Source organism: Cavia porcellus, unplaced genomic scaffold, assembly GCF_034190915.1.
Source record: "Cavia porcellus strain 051 isolate PalLab524CR breed Dunkin Hartley unplaced genomic scaffold, mCavPor4.1 scaffold_6, whole genome shotgun sequence".
NCBI classification, from domain to species: Eukaryota; Metazoa; Chordata; class Mammalia; order Rodentia; family Caviidae; genus Cavia; species Cavia porcellus.
Window position 1 is genome coordinate 65,707,848 of NW_026947489.1, and position 18,916 is coordinate 65,726,763.

General features: G+C 41.2%; 1 protein-coding gene, 1 non-coding gene and 1 pseudogene across 9 annotated transcripts in view; all 3 read left to right on the forward strand.

The window, feature by feature from the left end:
- The window catches only part of Usp32 (ubiquitin specific peptidase 32), a 188,066-nt gene extending 177,686 nt beyond the window's left edge, over nucleotides 1-10,380 (forward strand). For all 8 annotated transcript variants that reach the window (XM_063250896.1, XM_063250894.1, XM_063250893.1 and 5 more), the window contains 5 exons: nucleotides 1,557-1,748; nucleotides 4,128-4,416; nucleotides 6,094-6,521; nucleotides 7,482-7,574; nucleotides 8,118-10,380. In XM_063250896.1, the coding sequence (XP_063106966.1) occupies nucleotides 1,557-1,748; nucleotides 4,128-4,416; nucleotides 6,094-6,521; nucleotides 7,482-7,574; nucleotides 8,118-8,291 (1,176 nt within the window). In that variant the 3' untranslated portion in view covers nucleotides 8,292-10,380. The remainder of the gene's footprint in view (nucleotides 1-1,556; nucleotides 1,749-4,127; nucleotides 4,417-6,093; nucleotides 6,522-7,481; nucleotides 7,575-8,117) is intronic.
- Nucleotides 7,045-7,146, forward strand: LOC111756794 (small nucleolar RNA U13). The gene has a single exon (XR_002791210.1). It is a non-coding gene; the product is annotated as a small nucleolar RNA U13 (small nucleolar RNA).
- Nucleotides 8,546-18,525, forward strand: LOC111756766 (small ribosomal subunit protein uS3-like; annotated as a pseudogene).
- Nucleotides 18,526-18,916: the final 391 nt, after the last annotated feature.

The following is an 18,916-nucleotide window of genomic DNA, read 5'->3' on the forward strand; positions in this document are numbered from 1 at the left end:
AAGCAGCCCTTGTGGAAAGAATAATGTTTAACTGACTGTGAGAAAAATTACACGCTGTACTTGATATTCTCTTATACCAACAACCATAACATGGTATGTTTCCTTTGAAGCATGTCAGTTTTTCCTTTACACGACTACCCTGAAAGATAATTAGTATCTTGTTAATACAGAATGTGTGCTCAGAAGTCAGTGACCTATAGTCAAACCATATTTAAAAAAAAAAATAGAGTTTTCTTCTAGTTTTTCTTTTTAACAAGTTGGTTTGGTTTGGGTTTTGAGACAGAGTCTGGCTGTGTAGTTCAGGCTGGTCCTGAACTCACTATGTAGCTTAGAGCCTTGAATTAGCTGTGATCCTCTTGCCTCAGCCTCCCAAGTGCTGGGTTTACAGCATGTTACCTCCACCCCCAAATTAATGATTTCTTTAGACTAGATGTAATGCAGTACTAAGACCTTAATTGAATGATCAATCTTGATAGTTTTTGTGGGCATTTGACAGCCTTGAGACTCAATCAACTCCTGTCATTTCATCTGAAAATTTGTTCTAAATAAAATGACTTAAATTGTGCCAATTTGTAATCCAAGCAGCCCAATTTTTCCATCATGGGTTTCAGTAATGGAAATATATAGGAATTTGCCTCAGGCAAAGATCACCAATTCACCTCTGATGGGGAAGAGCAATAAAAGTGATGAATATGTAGGTGATCTTTGCCAGAAAGAAAGGCAGTGATGGTTGGACTTACAGTCTAGCATCTGCTTTGGGAGAAAAATATCCTTATGTGAAGTCTCATGTACCCTTCAGAGACCTGAGGCTACGCTGGATGTGGTAGTGCATGCCTGTAATCCTAGCATTTGGGAGGCTGAGGCAGGAAGATCTCCATGTATTTCAGGCCAGTCTGAGCTACATAGTGAGTTCAAGACCAGCCTAAACTACACAGCAAGAACCTGTCTCACAAAAAAAAAAAAATCAGAGTCCTGATGGTCTGCCTCTTCTGCCTTCTTATTCGTACTTATACCCAAAGAGAACAATCTCAGCTCCATGGTTTTTATTTCATCCAGATCTGGCATCTGTATTTCAGTGATGCGTTTCTCTTAGCCTTCTTAAAGCCCAAAACATAACTAATAATGCTCTCTTTCTGCTTAAAAAATAAATGGTTTAATCTTAGCAATCCTGGCGTGAGGCCTAGTTCATGTGTAAACTGTAAGGATTCCACAATTGTGAAATAAACAACCAATTCTTCATTTGTTTTTGTTATTGTTATTTTAAACTCAGAAAATTTTTTAGAAAAACTGTGGTCATATAAATAGAAGTTTTATGCAGGATGTTATTGATGTGACATTTACAAATGAATATGTGATGCCATAGTTGCTTTAATAGTTTAGGTTCTATTTTGTGAATGAATATCTGACTCTGTACTTGTTTAAATACTTCAGTTTAGGTTATAGTTTACTTTTCCTCATCTAAAGTGAGATAAATGTAAGTGACTGAAAGGATGATCCAGTATCTAGATGACCATTTTGCATATTTGCCATATTTATTTTGTTGCCTCTCTCTGCAGGTTGTAGATGAGCATGACAGTGTGGAACAGAGTCGACGAGCACAAGCTGAGCCTATCAACCTGGACAGCTGTCTCCGTGCTTTCACCAATGAGGAAGAGCTAGGGGAAAATGAGATGTACTATTGTTCAAAGTGTAAGACCCACTGCCTGGCAACCAAGAAGCTGGATCTCTGGAGGCTTCCCCCAATCTTGGTATGGTGTGGCTGTACATCTGAGAAGCTAGTGTAAAGGAAAAAGCCATGAAAAGGAGGGGTTGATTTTTGGGGAGGGGAGGTTGGATCAAGCCTTAAATGTGTAGTCCAGCTGACCTCAGACATGATCCTCCTGCCTTACCCTCTTGAGTGCCAGGATTGTAGGCATGCGCCACCACACCCAGCTTCGTAAACAGTTTTTGTTATTTAGAGACTGACATCCTTCCTGTACTAATGTTTAAAACACTTCTTTTGTGCAAGGTTTTTTGTTTTGTTCTTAGCAATGCTAGGGATCGAATCCAGTACCCATGCAGGCTTGGAAGCACTGTAGCACTAAACAACATCTCCAGCTGGGGATTTAGCTCACTGGAATAAGCCCCTGCCTGGCAAGCACGAGGTTGTGAGTTGGATCGCTGGTACCAAAAAAAAAAAAAAAAAAGAAAGAAAGAAAGAAAGAAATACATCTCCAACCCTATACAGGGGACTTTTGTTGAACACAAATATCTAAAAATATTTGGTAGTTTCTGTTCCTGAAGAACTTAAAGCCTCAGTGGAGAAAGAAGTAATGTAGATATAACTGCAGTTTAGTACAATATGAGAAATGTGACAGGTTGATATAATCTAGTGAACTAGAATTTCAGAAGAGAATGAAAGGAAAGGCTCTGGAAAGAAACAACTTTATGCTAGCACTAAGACCATAGAAAAGCAACCAACAGGGCCAAGGGTTTAGCTCTGTGATGTAAGCGCCTATCTGGCAAGCACAAGGTTTGAGAGTTCCATCCCTGATACCAAGAAAAAAAAGTCGGGGCTGGGGATTTAGCTCAGCGGCATAAGTGCCTGCCTTGCAAGTGTGTGGTCGTGAGTTCGATCCCTGGTACCGATAATAAAGAAAAAGACAAAAAAAGAAAAGAAAAGCCACTAAGCCAGGAGCATTCAGTGCCCCCTAAGCTTAGTCACATGGCTGTGACACATGCACTAGGCAAGTGTGTGCACAAGCCCATCAGTGCATGGGTGCATGCTTGTGTGTTCCTTTATATTTGATTCACTTCTTCCTTCTCCCTTCATAGATTAGGAGACTTCCTTATTGCCTATCAGCAGAGTTTGAAATGACAAATTAAGAAAGTATTCTCCTTTTGGGTCGGGGATTTAGCTCAGTGGCATAAGTGCCTGTCTGGCAAATGGAGTGCCAGAATATATACATACTCAGAATATATACATATTCATGTATATATATATATATATATTTTTTTTTTTTTTTTTCCTTTTGAATGGAAGCACCATCATCAAATGTAAGGTTACTAGTTTTTAGTTTATTTTTTTGGTACTGGAGGTTGAACCCAGGGCCTTGCAAATGCTAGGCAAGCACTCTACCACTAAGTTACACAATCAGAGGTGCTATTTTTTGGTGGGGTTTTGATTTTTTTTTTAATGTATTTGGCTTTTTTTTTTTTTTTTTTTTTTTTGTCTTTTTCGTTTTTATTGGTACCAGGGATCGAACTCACGACCACCTGCTTGCAAGGCAGGTGCTTATGCCGCTGAGCTAAATCCCCAGCCCCTGTATTTGGCTTTTTTGAAAGTGTCTCAAGTATAGACTGTCCCTGAACTCCTGCCTCAGTCTTCCGAGTGCTGGGATTATAGATATGTGCCATCATGCCTGGTTAGTATATTTTAACAAGACATTATATTTTTTTATTTATGTCTTTATCCTACTACTCTGTGAGCCTGAATGTAGGCTTTTCTTTCCTTAGACTGGAATAGCTTCTCAGAGAAGGATACACACAAAATTGATAGCATTGATTTAGTTAACTTCAAGAATGGGAACTAGGGAAAGGGAAGGCAAGGGCAAAGGTCAGCTTGTGAAAAGGAAGCTTTTTCTTTTTTTTTGGTATGGGGCATTGAACTCACAACCTTGCTCTTGCCAGACAGGCGCTGTGCTGCTGAGCTATATCCTTGACCTTGAAGAAACTTTAAATGAGGTACATGCAAAGATTTAAATGTCCAATTTAGTGAATTTGGATTTACCAAATATATAGTATTATACATACTTATATAAATGTCCCATAAAATATATCATGGAATAAGAAAAATTTTGAGTTGGCATGGTGGCCCACACTTATAATCCCAGCACTCGGGAGGCTGAGACAGGAAAATCGCAAGCCTAGCCTGGGCAACTTAGCAGTTTAGCCAAGACCCAGTCTCAAGCCCTTGGTTTAGTTTCCAGTATCTCAGGAAAACAGTAACAGTTTTCTGATCTTCAAGAATATTGAAAAGTATATATGTTGTATGTTCTTGAATGCTCACACATATTACACTTGGAGGGAGGAGCCCTATTTTCAGAACCGTTTATAATGCAGATACTTCCTACATTTTCTTCCCCCAGATTATTCACCTTAAACGATTTCAGTTTGTAAATGGTCGATGGATAAAATCACAGAAAATTGTTAAATTTCCTCGTGAAAATTTTGACCCTAGTGCTTTCTTGGTACCAAGAGACCCAGCTCTCTGCCAACATAAACCACTCACACCCCAGGGAGAGGACCTCTCTGAGCCAAGGGTTCCTGCAGGAGAAGTGAAGAAAGCAGATGCCCAGAACTCCACAGGGGACGAGGATGTGCTACTGAGTAAGAGCCCATCTTCGCTCAGTGCAAACCTTACTAGTAGCCCAAAAGGTGAGGAGGGAGTTGGGGCTGGCGGAGGGGCAGCTCTGTAGTGTGGGAGGCGTCCATCTGGAGTTAAACCTGTCTTTATTTGAGCTGTGTGATTTTTTAGTAAAAGATACCTCCATTAAGGATTTGAAATACCAAGGTGACACATTTTATGTAGTGCCTGATACCATAAATGCTCAGTGGTTCTTGTCATCCTTTTCACCCTACAGCAGAGGTTCTCACAGTGTAATCCAGGAGCCGTGGGGATTTCTGAGAATCTTTTAAGAGGGAGAATGAGGGGCTGGGGATTTAGTTCAGTGGCCTAAGTGCCTGGCAAGCACAAGGTTGTGAGTTCAATCCCCACAGACCAACAGCAACAACAGCAACAACAACAAAAACCCCACAGACTGAACAGGAAAAATGAAAACTATAGTCATGAGGGCTGGGGATTTAGCTCAACTGCATAAGGACCTGCCTGACAAACACAAGGTCATGAGTTCAATCCCCAGTAACAAAAAAAGAAAAAAAAGAACTATCGAATGAAAATAGTAAGCACAGTAATTCCTTGGTATCTGAGTTATTTTTTTAAAAAAATTAAGATCCAGGACAAAGATAATATAGTGTTAAGATAGTACTGAGTAGAAATACTGTACATGTTTTACTGAATATTAATGTTACAGGTTGAACTGTATCTGTTAAAAAAATACAGTAATGTCTTGACTGTTACACATAGTCTTCCATTGGTATCCATGGAGGTTTCTGATTCTAGCACCTCCCACAAAATCCACAGATGCTTAATTCCCTAACCTAAAATGGCATAATATTTGCTTGTAATCAATATGCATCCTTCCTGTATTCTTTAAATCATCTATCTCCAGGCTACTTAGAATAATTAATGAAATGTAAATGCCATATAAATAGTTCAGCATGGTTTAGAAAATAAAAAAGCCTGCATATCTTCAATAGACTCCATCTTTTATTAAATAATTTTGATCCACTGTAGTTTAAATCTCCTGATGCCAAACATGTTGATAAGGAAAGCTGGTTATCTATCTTTTCACTTTCATTCTCTCACAAATGTAAAATAGAATCAGAAAAAACATCATGTGATTATATCACTACTTTTCCTACTTTGACAAGGAAATATGTACTTATGTATTACAGTTTTGAAATTCCTCAGTTTTAATTTCTAATATGGAAATTGCTGATAAAATACACATGAAAACTCTGGGAGTCCTTTGTAATTTTTAAGAGCATAACAAGGAATGAGGATAGGAACCTATCAAGGCAAAGTTTAAGACCCTCTGCTGTGTGGGATTTTGTGTGAGACAGAGATTAATAGTTCATTCCTAATACCATATCTAATAGTAGTATGTGTTTTGTAAATAGTGGCCATATTTTTATCTAGTTTTATGGAGGAGAGCAATATGTATTTATATAATTAGTCTGATAGTCACCTTATTTTGTGACACAAATCAACTTTCTGCTATTTTCTAAGTCCTTGCAATGTGCTCTGCAGTTTTAAGATATTGCTGCCCAACTTAATGACTGTATTGTAGGAACTAGAGAGTGGCCAGTTAAGATCCTCCTATTTTACCTTTAAGTGTGTATTTGTCAAATTGACCTTGAAACTCGTCTTTGGTATCTGTCTTAACTTGTGGCATTTGAACTCACAAATCTTCCCTTTTTGCCCTTTCATAGGTTCACCTTCTTCATCAAGAAAAAGTGGAGCCAGCTGTCCTTCTAGCAAAAATAGCAGCCCTAACAGCAGCCCACGGACTTTGGGGAGAAGCAAAGGGAGGCTTCGACTGCCTCAAATTGGCAGCAAAAATAAATTGTCAAGTAGTAAGGAGAATTTGGATGCCAGTAAAGAGAATGGGGCTGGGCACGGCTGTGAACTGGCTGATACCTTGAGCCGAGGACACTTGCTAGGAGGCAGCCAACCTGAGCTCAGCACCCCCCAGGATAATGAAGTCAGTTTGGCCAGTGGATTGATCCTCTATGAGCACGAGGCATGTGGCAATGGCTACAGCAGTGGTCAGCTTGGAAACCACAGTGAAGAAGACAGCACTGATGACCAAAGAGAAGATACTCATAGTAAACCTATTTATAATCTGTATGCAATTTCGGTAAGTGATTTTTGTGTGCTTTTCAAAGAATACTCTATACTTCTCAGTGGTTTGTTCACACATCTTCATTCATTCATCAACAAGCAGTTTTTTAGGACCTGCTTAGTGATAGTTAACAAAGAGATCTTGGCTTTCCAGAATCTGAAGCACATATGTGATGCAGGAAATGATAATTAATGTAAATAGTATCAGAGGTTCAAATTAATCAATATTAGGCAGGCATAGTGATGCACACTTGTAATCTCAGCACTCAGTAGGCTGAGGCAAGAAAATTGCCGTAAGTTCAAGGTTAGCATGGGCTATATAGTGAATTCAAGGCTACCCTGAACTACATAACAAGACCCTATCTCAAAAAACAAAATTAGAGGTCTGGGAATTTAGCTCAGTGACACAAGTGCCTGCCTGGCAAGCACGAGGTCATGAGTTCAATCCCCAGTACCAACAAAACAAAACAAAACCAAAAAGACAAATCATTTTTGTGTGTTTCTAAGAAATTTTTCCTCCTAAAAAATAACTACAACTGATCCTCAGGTTCATAAGCGTGATGATTGGGTGTTCATGCTCCATGCATGACATGTGCCTCCTTTGAACCTTGTTACAGCATCAGCACATTACCCATCTGGCATGAAAAAAAAAAATAACTACAACTATACAATGATTATCCACACAAGATTTGGACTTAAGACGTTTAGATTTTGTTTTTTGTTTGTTTTTGGATTTTTTTTGTCTTTTTCCTTTTTATCGGTACCGGGGATCGAACTCACGACTGCCTGCTTTCAAGGCAGGCGCTTATGCCGCTGAGTTAAATCCCCAGCCCATTTTTGGAAAATTTTGAATGGCCCCAAAACATTTTTCTTAGCCATCTTAGTGATCACCATTCTCTTGCTTAGATTCTAGTGCTGTGCCTTGACCGTAGCATTATTAACTACTAACACACCTCTACTCTCTTCTCTTTTTTAGTGCCATTCAGGAATTCTGGGTGGGGGCCATTACGTCACTTATGCCAAAAACCCCAACTGCAAGTGGTACTGTTACAATGACAGCAGCTGTAAGGTAAATGGTCTCAATCTTTGAATGAAAATTAGAACCAGAACATTAACATAGCTGGGAAACACTTGATGAAATAGTAGTCTTTTTCCTGAATGAAAAGTAAATATATCTGTTAGGATCAGTATTTAGATGCTATCAGTATTAAGGAAACAAAAGTGATATATGGAGTAGAGAATGAAAACATGAATAATGAGGAAAAAGAAGGTATTAGTTAATGAGGAAAGGTTGTAACATTTTGGATTTTGAGGAAAATTTGGAGAGTTTTTTATTTGTTTATTTTTATGATACTGAATTAAACCTAGGACCTCATACATACTAGGCACATTCTCTACAACTGAGTTAGATTCCCAGCCCTAGTGTTATAACTGTTAAAATTTGATGATGGAGGTTTAGGTTATTCTTTTGAATTATCTGTGTTTAAAACATTTTCCCCAAAAGAAACATTACAAATGATGGAGTTTCCTTTGGGCACAAGTGTTGAGACAACCAATATGTTGAGTAGAAGGATTAAGGTTTTCTTATTCAACCCTTTTCTTGTCTCTTCAGGAACTTCACCCTGATGAAATTGACACCGATTCTGCCTACATTCTTTTCTATGAACAGCAGGGGATAGACTATGCACAGTTTCTGCCAAAGATCGATGGCAAAAAGATGGCAGACACAAGCAGCATGGATGAAGACTTTGAGTCTGATTACAAAAAGTATTGTGTGTTACAGTGAAACTGTCACTCTGGCTGCTAGATATTCCGGTGGTAAGAGAGGTGGCTTCTTGTAGCTGATGTTTGGCAAAAGCATCGCTGAAAGGCAGGCTAAATATTGTTTTGTCCTATGACCCTGAAGCACAAAATACAAATCCTAAATAAAATAGATTAATTAGCATTAAGAGTAGTTATAACTTTGTTTTGAAGTCTCTCATAAGCTCTCCATAGAGAACTTAGAGACAGATCCCACCATTAGTCTGTAAACAAAAGAGTATGGCACTAGCCACCTGGGACCAAGTAAGAAATTAATTGTGCTTGTTCCTGATATGAACAAACTGGTAGTGAGTATAGAGTTCACCAGTACTCGTAATAAAATACTAAAGATTTCCTTGGAGTCAAAGTACAAAACAAGAAATTGTAGTGTTGTCTAGGGACGACATGATATGCTACCTCCTTTTTCCTGAAGTTTTATTCCTTTATATTGACAAGACGGAGAAAGCAAGATCATGAAGGTGTGCAAATGATTCTTAGGACATGAACACAGTCTTTTTAGTTTATTTTTAAATTGTTTCCCTACTCTTCTATGTCTATTTTGCATTTTGTTTTTGTTATGTTTGTGTTTGAGATACAACCTTCCTTGGTAGCAGAGGCATATAGTGGTCCTTGGTAGCAGAGGCATATAGTGGTCAAATATGAATAGAAGAATCTTAAAAACTGTGTGCCTTCTACCCAAGGTCTTAGCTGAGAGGCCTAGTAGAAAGAATAAGCATCTAAACCCAGCTAACATGGCCTCTTCATAGGGATGTCTTGCTTTTAGGATATTTCGAGTATTCTAGAAATGTATCACACACACACACACACTGCTGAGTGTGGCAGGGCAATTGACAATATTTGCACCATCTTCCCATGCATGTGTTGCACAAAGAGCTTTTAGAGAGGTAAGTGGCCTCAAAGCCAGATGGTGTTTCACATTAGTGATTATTTTTTTTTTCCTTTTCTTTTTTCGCACTTTAAAGAAGATAATATGTGCAGACAGACTTAACTTGTATTTGAATGGCTCTAAGGGCTACAAATTAACTTGATTGGGGTGCATTCCCTCATCGTATTAAATTTCAGAACAAAAGATATCCCAGACACTGATGGTCATAAGATCCTTTAAATGGTAGGTTTAGGAAGTAAACTGTTTGGTTTGCATGTTCCCCCACCTTTTTTTTTTTTCACTAGCCATCAGAAATTAGGTTTCTTTGCTTCTTTTTTTTTCTTCAGATTATTCAACTGGAAAAAATTATAAATGTTATTTATTTCAGACAGCATTTTTTTCCTGTTGTTTTTTGATATATATTCGAAGGAAATGTCTCAACTTTATTTCTGGTCTTTTTAAAAAATCATTTAGACCCTGGAAATTGATTCTCGTTTATTGTCAGATTCTGATACCATTCCTTTCCTCCTAAGTAGTAAATACCAATGTAATTAAGCATTTGTGACCTGGTATCTGAAGCCAGTAACTACCTAGTTCTTCTCAGAGCATTTCAAAAGGTTGTCTTAAACGGCCACCAAAGTTAGTCCTTTTCAGAATATAATTGCAAGTAGAAAGTAGTGGCCTCATTGGTATAATGTAATAAAGTCAGACAAAATGCATACTTTATAGTTTCAGGTTTTTCACTGTATAAAATCTGTCCTTTCATACCTGGACAAACCAATGAAAAAGTAGAAAATTTTAAAGAATTTCCTTGCAGATGTTTTATTTAAGCAGGTAGCACAATCTACTAATATTGTTTGATCTGTGTTTGTTATATTGGTTGTAATTAATTTTTTAAATTCATAAACTAGCAGAAATTTATTAAATTAACTATTAACTACATTCACCTTGTAAATTTCTGTATAAAACTTGTTGACAATGCACTGACTTTAGAAAGATGTTAATGTATATAAATAGAGTGTAAATAAAAGTGTTGATGTACTGAAATATGAGCTGTATAAAAAAGTATTGGTAATTGTATATGGAGTGTACCTGTTTATCTATAACTATTATCCAAACAAATTAAATACTGTGGATGCCCCTGTGCTGTTTTCCTTATACAAGTAAACACAAAGCATCAACTTCTTCAGCCTTTCTATGATCATTTTAAGTCTGCTGCTTGAATAATACTTGTCCACCTCCCATCTAAGAGGGTGAACTGTTGAAGGTAGAACAAGATACCTTCAGTGACCAGGTGCATTTGATCTAAATGTGCCTTATTCCTCTTAGAAATTACTCAGAAGGCCCTGAGGTGGGGAGGAAGAAGGGGAGAGAGCCGTAGTGAACTGAGAATTGACAGGGAAGGTCCTACGATAGGTTCCATGCTTATTAGGAAATAACGTGAAGGGAAACCTAACTCTATTGCCTTTTCTTTTTTAATCGGTATCAGGGATTGAATTCACAAGTGCCTGCTTGCAAGGCAGGCATTTACGCTGCTGAGCTAAATCCCAGCCCCAACTCTATTGCTTTTGACATGGCCTTTGGTTTCTAGAGGGGTGCTGAGAAACGGCCTGTCCCAGATTCTCTCCAAGGAGGTAGTTGGCAGTGTTGAGAATAAATTAAGATTTGAACTGACCTTCACACTATAGTAGTTTCATGTCCTGTGAAATTAGAATACCTAACTCTCAAACTAAAAGTAAAGGAGTAATAGTAGTGCACACCCATAATTCCCATGTGGGGTGGGAAGGCTGAGGAAGGAGGGTCACAAGTTCAAGCTCAGCCTAGACAATTTAGCAAGACCCTATCTCAAATTTTTAAAAAGTGCTGGGGATCACAAATTCACAAGAGCTAATTTTGCATACTTCCCTAAGGAATAAATGGAGATTTGAGGTTAGTATTATCCTTTCAAGATTTCCCATTAAGTCTAGTGATAGACCATCCTCTTTCATGAAATAAAGCTAAACTGAGACCCCTAAAATTAAAAAGCACTTCTGAGTAAGACCATTCTCAGCATAAAAAATCATCTCTGCCCTCAAGTCATACCATATGCAGTGCCTGCTGAGTCAGGGACCTCTGAGTCTTACCCCATCTTGAGTCTTCTACTAGCCACTTCTATCATTGTATACATCTAATACACAGAGGCTGGCTGGGGTGTGTCTCTGTCCATTTTGACGCATTGACCTCCCAGCCCGGCTTCACACATTACTAAATTTGTCTTTATTTCATTCTTTTGCCATACCCCTCATACATGCAGTTCAGGATGGAGGCCCAGTCCCAGATAAAAAAAAGGGCAGGGGATACAGCTCAGTGCCGAGGCCCTAGGTTTGATCCCCAATACCACACACAGAGTAAATGAAATTCCGAACAGAGTTTTGCTAAGTGCTCAGTGAATAGGGGTAAAATCGTACCCCCCGATGAGATTTTTGTTTTATTTACTTCCTATACTGACATGAAACATTTAATCTCTGCTCACAATCTTCAAAAGTGGAAATGCACATTCACCCTTCAATGAATGCCTAGTAACCCATTTTTGGGATGCCTGTAACAATGAAATGTTTTCAAATTCTTATTCCTTGAGTTATTCTAGGGTATACACATAACAGGAACCGTAGCCATGTATATGTACCAACATACCTGTAATCTCAGCATTCTGGAAGGCCAAAACAAATGACAAGTTTGAGTAGAAATCCAGCCTGGATTATTACTTAAGGAGATCTTGTCCCTAAATAAAAACTTTAAAGAGGTTGCAGATGAAGTTTTGCAGGAAAGCCTTCAATCCCTAGTACCAAAAAAAGTTGAATCAGTACCACTGGCAGATTCAGAAAGTGAACCCATAAAGTATTTTATATACTCCTAAAGTACGTCTTTTGTGTTGGTAATTTTTATTTTCATTAGTACATGTTTGCAGTACATAATTGTTTGATTGTATTCACCATGGGGAACTAGCACAAGTACATACATTTTAATTCTTTTTTTTGTACAGACCCCACCATCAAGTACCAGTCTTTACCTTGCATTTTCTACGTTGGGATTTTGTTTGTTTTGTTTTTGTTGGTGGGGGGCGTATTTTGTTTTATTTTCAGACAGTCTCACTGTAGTCCAAACTGGCCTTGAACTCATGATGTAGACCAAGCTGGCCTCAAAACTTGTGACAGTCCTCCTCGCTCAACCTCTTGAGTGCTGAGATCATAGTCGTGCATCACCAGGCCCAGTGGTCTTTAGCTGTTTAAAAGACAACCTTGGGAGGAGTGGCTTGTGAGGGTTACCAAGCATCCTGTTTTCCAGTGGCCTTGTAAACTGAGAGAAGTCTTCAACCTCCGTACCTCTGCTGAGAGTGGAGATACCATGTTGAGTTTCTCTACCACTTGGTGGCATCGCTTGCTGTGACTTCTTCCTTACATGCTGCTGCCACTGAATTGGAGCAAGTGGATGTTTCCCCAACTATAAAGGTAGGTTTGCCAAACTTCTTGATCCATGGGAGGCAAAAAAGCAGGTAAGAGTGCAGGAGAAGCTGCGTGTGGTGGCACAGGCCGGTAATCTCTGCAGCCTGGAAGGCTGAAGCTGGAGCATGTTTGAAACTGGCCTTTGCAATTCAGCAACTGAGAGAGACCCTGTCCCAAAAATTAAAAATAAAGGCTAAAGGAGTAGTTCAGTGCAAAGATCCTGTATTCACCACAACCCCAGTACCAAAAGACAAAAAAAAAGTACAGAGGACACAAACTCAGGCCTATAGGTACGAGGTTGCGGATAGTGTAGAAGAGCTGAGCACAGAGAATGGGGCATGGTAGAAACTATTTAAAGTTTCATCTGACTATTGCCCATGAAAGCAGATGAGCCCCACTGGTAACCAAAATTATCTTCCCTAAAGAGAAATTACATCCAGATGCTAATGCAAAATACCCAATTTAGAAATGCTGGAAATTAATTTGCAAGGGGAAGGGAAGTGATTGGGTTTGTTACCTGGTGCCTCATGCATGCCAAGCACTTCATGTGCCTCTGAGCTACACTCCCAGCCCTGCTAATTTTTTAGATTTGCAAGGGATTGAACTCAGGACCTCGTGCTTGCTGAGGGGACGCTTATTCTGCTGAGCTAAACCCCCAGCCCGAGAATTTTAAACATATTATCCAAATAAAAACTTAGTTGCAAGTGGTGGCACACACCTGTAGTCACTTGGGAGCTGAGGCCAGAGAATCATTCAAGCCCAGAAGTTCAAGACCAGCCTGGACAAAACATTGCCCCCCCCCGCCAAAAAAAAGCCGAGTACAAGCCATCTGTTACTAGTTTGCTGATGCTGGGACAAACACCCAACTTGCAGGAGGAAAGACTGACTTTGCTTCATGATTTTGGAGTTTAAATCCCTTGTTATCTGGCTCCAAGGCAGAAACAACAGAAGGGCCTGGTAGGGAAGAGCTGCTCACCTAATGGTAGCCAGGAAGCCGAAAGGAAGGGAAAGAGCCAGAGAAGAAGCTGGAGATGAGACACAGCTTTCAATTTCCTTTCCTTACAGCAGCAGAGGATGGTGCAGATTTCCAGGAAGAGGAAGTTTGCCACTGATGCGTCTTCAACGCTGAAATGAGTAAGCCTCTTTACTTGGCAGCTGGCTGAAGATGGCTACTCTGGAGTTGAAGTCCGAGAGACTAGACAGAAATCATTGTCTTAGCCACCAGAACACAGAATGTGCTTTGTGAGAAGGGCCAGAGGATCCGAGAATTGACTGCTGTACCTGAGAAGAGATCTGCTTCCCTGAGGGCAGTGTAGAGAATTAATACTGAAAAGTAGGCACTGAGAGGTCTGTGTGCCATTGCACAGGCAGAATCACTGTGCAGAGGGCCTGCTACAGTGTGCGGCCATTTATCACCAAGGCAGGAGCCACGGGGTGCGAGGTCCTGGTGTCTGCGAAACTCCAAGGACCGAGGGCTGAGCCCAGGAAGTTTGTGGGTGCCCTGATTGAGATCCACATTGAAGACCTTGTTAACTACAGGCTGACACTGCTCTGTTGTTATGTGCTGCCCCCAAAAAGATGTGCCAGGCACCAAAGATCATGCTGCCCTGGTGTCCAAGTGGTGAGACTCGCCCTGAGAAGCCTTTCTGCCTGAGCATGTGAGCACTGTGGAACCCCAAGTTGAGATCCTTCTCACCAGCCCACCTCAGAAGGGGGGAAATCAGAGCTGCCTTCTGTACCCCAGCCAGTTCCTACAGCACAGCACAGTCTCCCTATAGCTGTCTCTGAAAATGGAGGCTACTTTGTAAAGACATGTAATAGATCTTGTACAAAGACATAGTAAAATATGCCTGCTGGGAGTGGTGGCATGCACCTGTAATCCCAACATTTGGGAGGCTGAGGAAGGAGGATCATTGCAAATTCAAAACCAGTTTGGGCTATAAAGTGAGTTCAAGGCCAGGCTGAACTGCATAGAGATCCTGTCTCAAAAAAAAAAAAAAAAAAAAAAAAAAACCTTTGGAAGGAATGCGCCCAACAATCACTTCCCCCAAGGAGGCTCCAGCTCTTTTGTTTGTTTTTTGTGATTTTTGAGACAAAAATCTCACTATCTAGCTCAGGCTGACCTTGAACTTACTTTGTAGCCTGGTAAGGTCTCAAATTCACAGTGATCCTCCTGCCTCAGCCTCCCAAGTGCTGGGATCACAGGCATGTGCCACCAGGCCCAGCTCTCCAATTCATTTTTTGTTGCAGTTTTTTTTTTTTAAAAACCAGGGATCGAACTCATGACTGCACGCTTGCAAGGCAGGCGCTTATGCCACTGAACTAAATTTCCAGCCTCTAGTTTTTGTTTTTTTGAGAGAGGGTCTCACTATGTAATCCAGGGTGGCCCTGAACTCACTAGGTAACCCAGGCTGACCTCAAACTCATGGCAATCCTCTTGCCTCAGCCTCCCAAGAGATTACAGGGGTTTACCACAACACCCTATACATTTATTTGTTTATTTTCAGTTAGGGCCCCAATACCTAATAATAGCCTTCTTCAGGTAGAAACTCATCCTTGAGTTAATCCATTGATGAAGTTGTGCCCCTTAAGATGCAGTCACCTCTTAGGCCCCATTTTTGGAAACTGAGCCTTCAATCCATGAGTCTTTGGAAGACACATTGTATTTAAACTATGGCACATGGTGGCATACACCCATAATCCCAGCATTTGGGAGGCTGAGGCAGGAATATATCCCATGAATTTGAGCATCATGGTAATTTTTTTTTTTTTTTTTTGAATCATGGAAAATTTTAGGTCAGCCTAGACTACATAGGGAGATTGTCTCAAAAGAAAAAAAACCGTAGCGCCAACAGTTCATGGCCTCAAGTATAAGGGTTATGGATTTAAGCCTATTAAATTGATCAGATTCCAGCTCTGCAGAACAGCGAATTAAAACAAATTCCTTAGAGCCTTGGATTCCTTGTGCCCAGTGAGGATACTACTTTATTTCCAAAGGTTGTTAAAAGAAATCAACCGTATATATAAATAGGCAGAGTTATCAGATGATGAAATAAAAGTATTCTTCCCTCACTTAGGGAAGCAGAACACAGGTACAATATAACAATAATGTTATCATAAGTTCATGACCAACCCAGAGACGTAAGCAGCACCACATGAGCACCCGCTGTGCCCAGAGTTCTGGACTAGGTCCACTGAGGACAGCACTTCCCAGTTTGCCAATTCCCTGCGTCACTGGAATGGACTGGACTGGCTAAATGCACTAACACCAGAATCCCGCCCTTGACTGTGGCTCCGAGTACGTTTCGTGCCTGTTTACATCCAGATTTATAAGATCATTATGTCGCACAGTTGAAGAATCTGCATTTTAATAAGCCGGGGGGGGGGTGTTGCAGCTGGTTTGCACTAATCTGTAGATTGGGGATTTATGGAAACCTCCACTGGAGGGAATGAATCATGATTTCCAGTCTACTTAAAGGAAGATGGTACGCAAATGCCTGTCCATGTAAGAAAGAGTGATGGTAATTAACCAGAAACTCTCTAGATAGAATTGTTTCTGACCCAGTGCTGATTAAGGACATAAGATCGCACTTAGGGGCAAAGTACTTAGAGGAGGCTAAATGGTAAGGGACAGGGAGCTGTGTCGTAAAGCAAGACAGGGCCTGGCATGGTTGCATGCGCTGGTAGTCCCGGCTGAGGAGGAGGAGGATCCTTTGCCCCTTGAGTTTAGGGGCAAACTGAGCTACACAGTGAGACTCCATCTCAAAAAACCAAAAAGAGGGGCTGGGGGTTTAGCTCAGCGGCATAACCGCCTGCCTTGCAAGCAGGCAGTCGTGAGTTCGATCCCTGGTACCGATAAAAACAAAAAAGACCAAAAATAAATAAATAAATAAATAAACCAAAAAGAAAGAAAAAGAAGCTGGGCATGGTGGCTCACGCCTGTAATCCCAGCACTAGGGAGGCTGAGGCAGGAAGATCCTTGCAAGTTCAAGACCAGCCTGGGCTACATAGCTCAAGGACAGCCTGAACTACATAGAGAGACCCTGTCTCAAAAAGACAGAAAAAAGAATATATATATATATATATATATATATATATATAAAAGCAGGATCAGTATTCTCAGGAGTGTAAGCAGCATCTAGGCAGACCACAGGAGCAGAGCGGATTTGGGGCATCCTGCTTGTTCCAAGAAGGGGCCGAGTTATAGTACCCAAGGAGCCAGACAGTGACTGCAAGGCGGGAACCACATTCTGAAGGCCTCTGAAAATTAGACGAGTGGTAATAAAAATGTTTCACATTGCCACGTCTTTTTGAATGGTTTCAAAACATTTTCATATGGTTTGCATCAACACATTCTAATCTGTTTTAGACAGTTTTGTTACTCGTTTTGTTTACTATAATTTAACTTTTTCCTGCACACAACCTATTTTTGCCAGGATTTCTCTTGACAGAAACTTTAGACCTCCCAAGGAGATCAAGAGGAACTCAAGGATGGATAGTAGGCTTAAGGACCTCCAAAATCAAGTTAAGTACAGGTGAAAGAAAAAAAGGGCCAGGTAAAAGTGAAATGAGAGAAAAAAAATAGAAAAAAAAGCGAAAGGCCAGGCTGGCCTCCATAGTAGGTTTAAAGCCAGCCTAATCTGGATATCAGGATCATGTCTCAAAAAAAAAGTCTGGAAAGGAAGAAGGCATGCTGGGGAAGAGGGGTCCAGCCCAGCTGACTGCAGCCCAGGAGAAAGAGCACCTGGTGGTGGAGGCGTCCTAGGCCCTCAGCAGAGCGCAGGCTCCTCAGCCGCTGCGGTGTTCTTTCTCGTTTCCCTCAGTTCATTACAGGACTCTGCAGCTGATGGCTGGACCCTGTGTCCATTGGGATTAGGAATTGAGCAGGGGGAGAGGGACTTGTGCACTAAGGGTCCACAGGGGCATCCTCGGATGCTCTGGGAAATGCCTATACCAGGTTCCTGGAGCCCCAAGTCCAATCATCTCAGCTGACTCCGTGGAAAGCACTCACCTCCAAGTCCAGTCTTTCCTCCTTGTCACCTCGTTCCCCTTGTGAATGGTGGTGGGGTTGCATTAAATCAGGGGCCTTCATCTTTATGTTTAGGACCAGGCTTTTCTTCCAGTCACACTTGCTGAAGCAGATAGGGTTGGATTGAAGATGGGGAGTAAAATGCTGCCAGGATAATCCCGGTGGGCTCTGGGTCAGATGGGTACCAGGCCTTCAGAAAGTCAGTCATGCAGTGCTCCGGTAGCACCAAGCTGATCCCTGAGAAAGGGCCCCCTGAGAAGACATAGCGATGATAGAGTAGACCCAAGGCCATTTTGCTCCTCTCAGTGTTTCTGGCAAGAAAGCAAAAAAACAAAACAAAACAAAAAACCCAGCCAAATAGGGTGAAGGTCAGTCAGCCTTCTTCCTGAAAAACCACAGGTACTACCAGGAGCAGCAGCCTACCTGGCAGATGTTCCAGGACTGGGCATCTATAGGGAACTGATCCCAGGCTGTGACCTTTAATTATTGTCCCAGCTGGACAAGATTACTGCTGCCACTCCTTGTTTGCAGAGCTCCCTGGGGCTGGGAGCTGCAAATAAACATCCTCTCACTTAAGGAGAGATGGAAAGGGAGAGGGCTGAGTGTGTGACTGAGTCATCAAGTGTTTATTGAATAGCTACTATATGGCTTTAAATAGTCCTGAGCATGGAATGATAGAACTGTGGGAGGAGGACCGGCGGCGGCTGAAAAGATAAGAAGTATGAAATATAAATAACCTTTATTTTGAGAATGGGGGGAGAGACACCCTCGACCCCCTGGGGTGTGGCGTCTCCACCCCGGCCGGCGATCTCTCCCTGGAACACGTTGGAGTGAGGCACAGAAGTAGCCTCGGCTTGGGGTGGAACCTAAGGGGGCATTAGGGATGCACAGGTAGCCCATTGGTCTTAGTTTGGCGCCAGAGGTAATTCCTAAGGGTGGGGGAGATAGTGGCTACAGTATCTGGCCTGGGCCAAAACCCTTTCATGGAACAAGGAGAAAAGCTGAGGAAGGCCCTGGGATGCGTAATAAATGTACCAAGCTCTGTGCTTTACATGTCTAAGTCATTGTGCAGCTCACCCAGCTCTCCTAGGGATGCATGATCCTCCCTTTTATTTATTTATTTATTTTGGGGGGGATCAAACTCATGACCTCGTTCGTGCTTGCCAGGCAGGCACTTATGCTGCTGAGCTAAATTCTCGGCCCTAGCTAAGAAT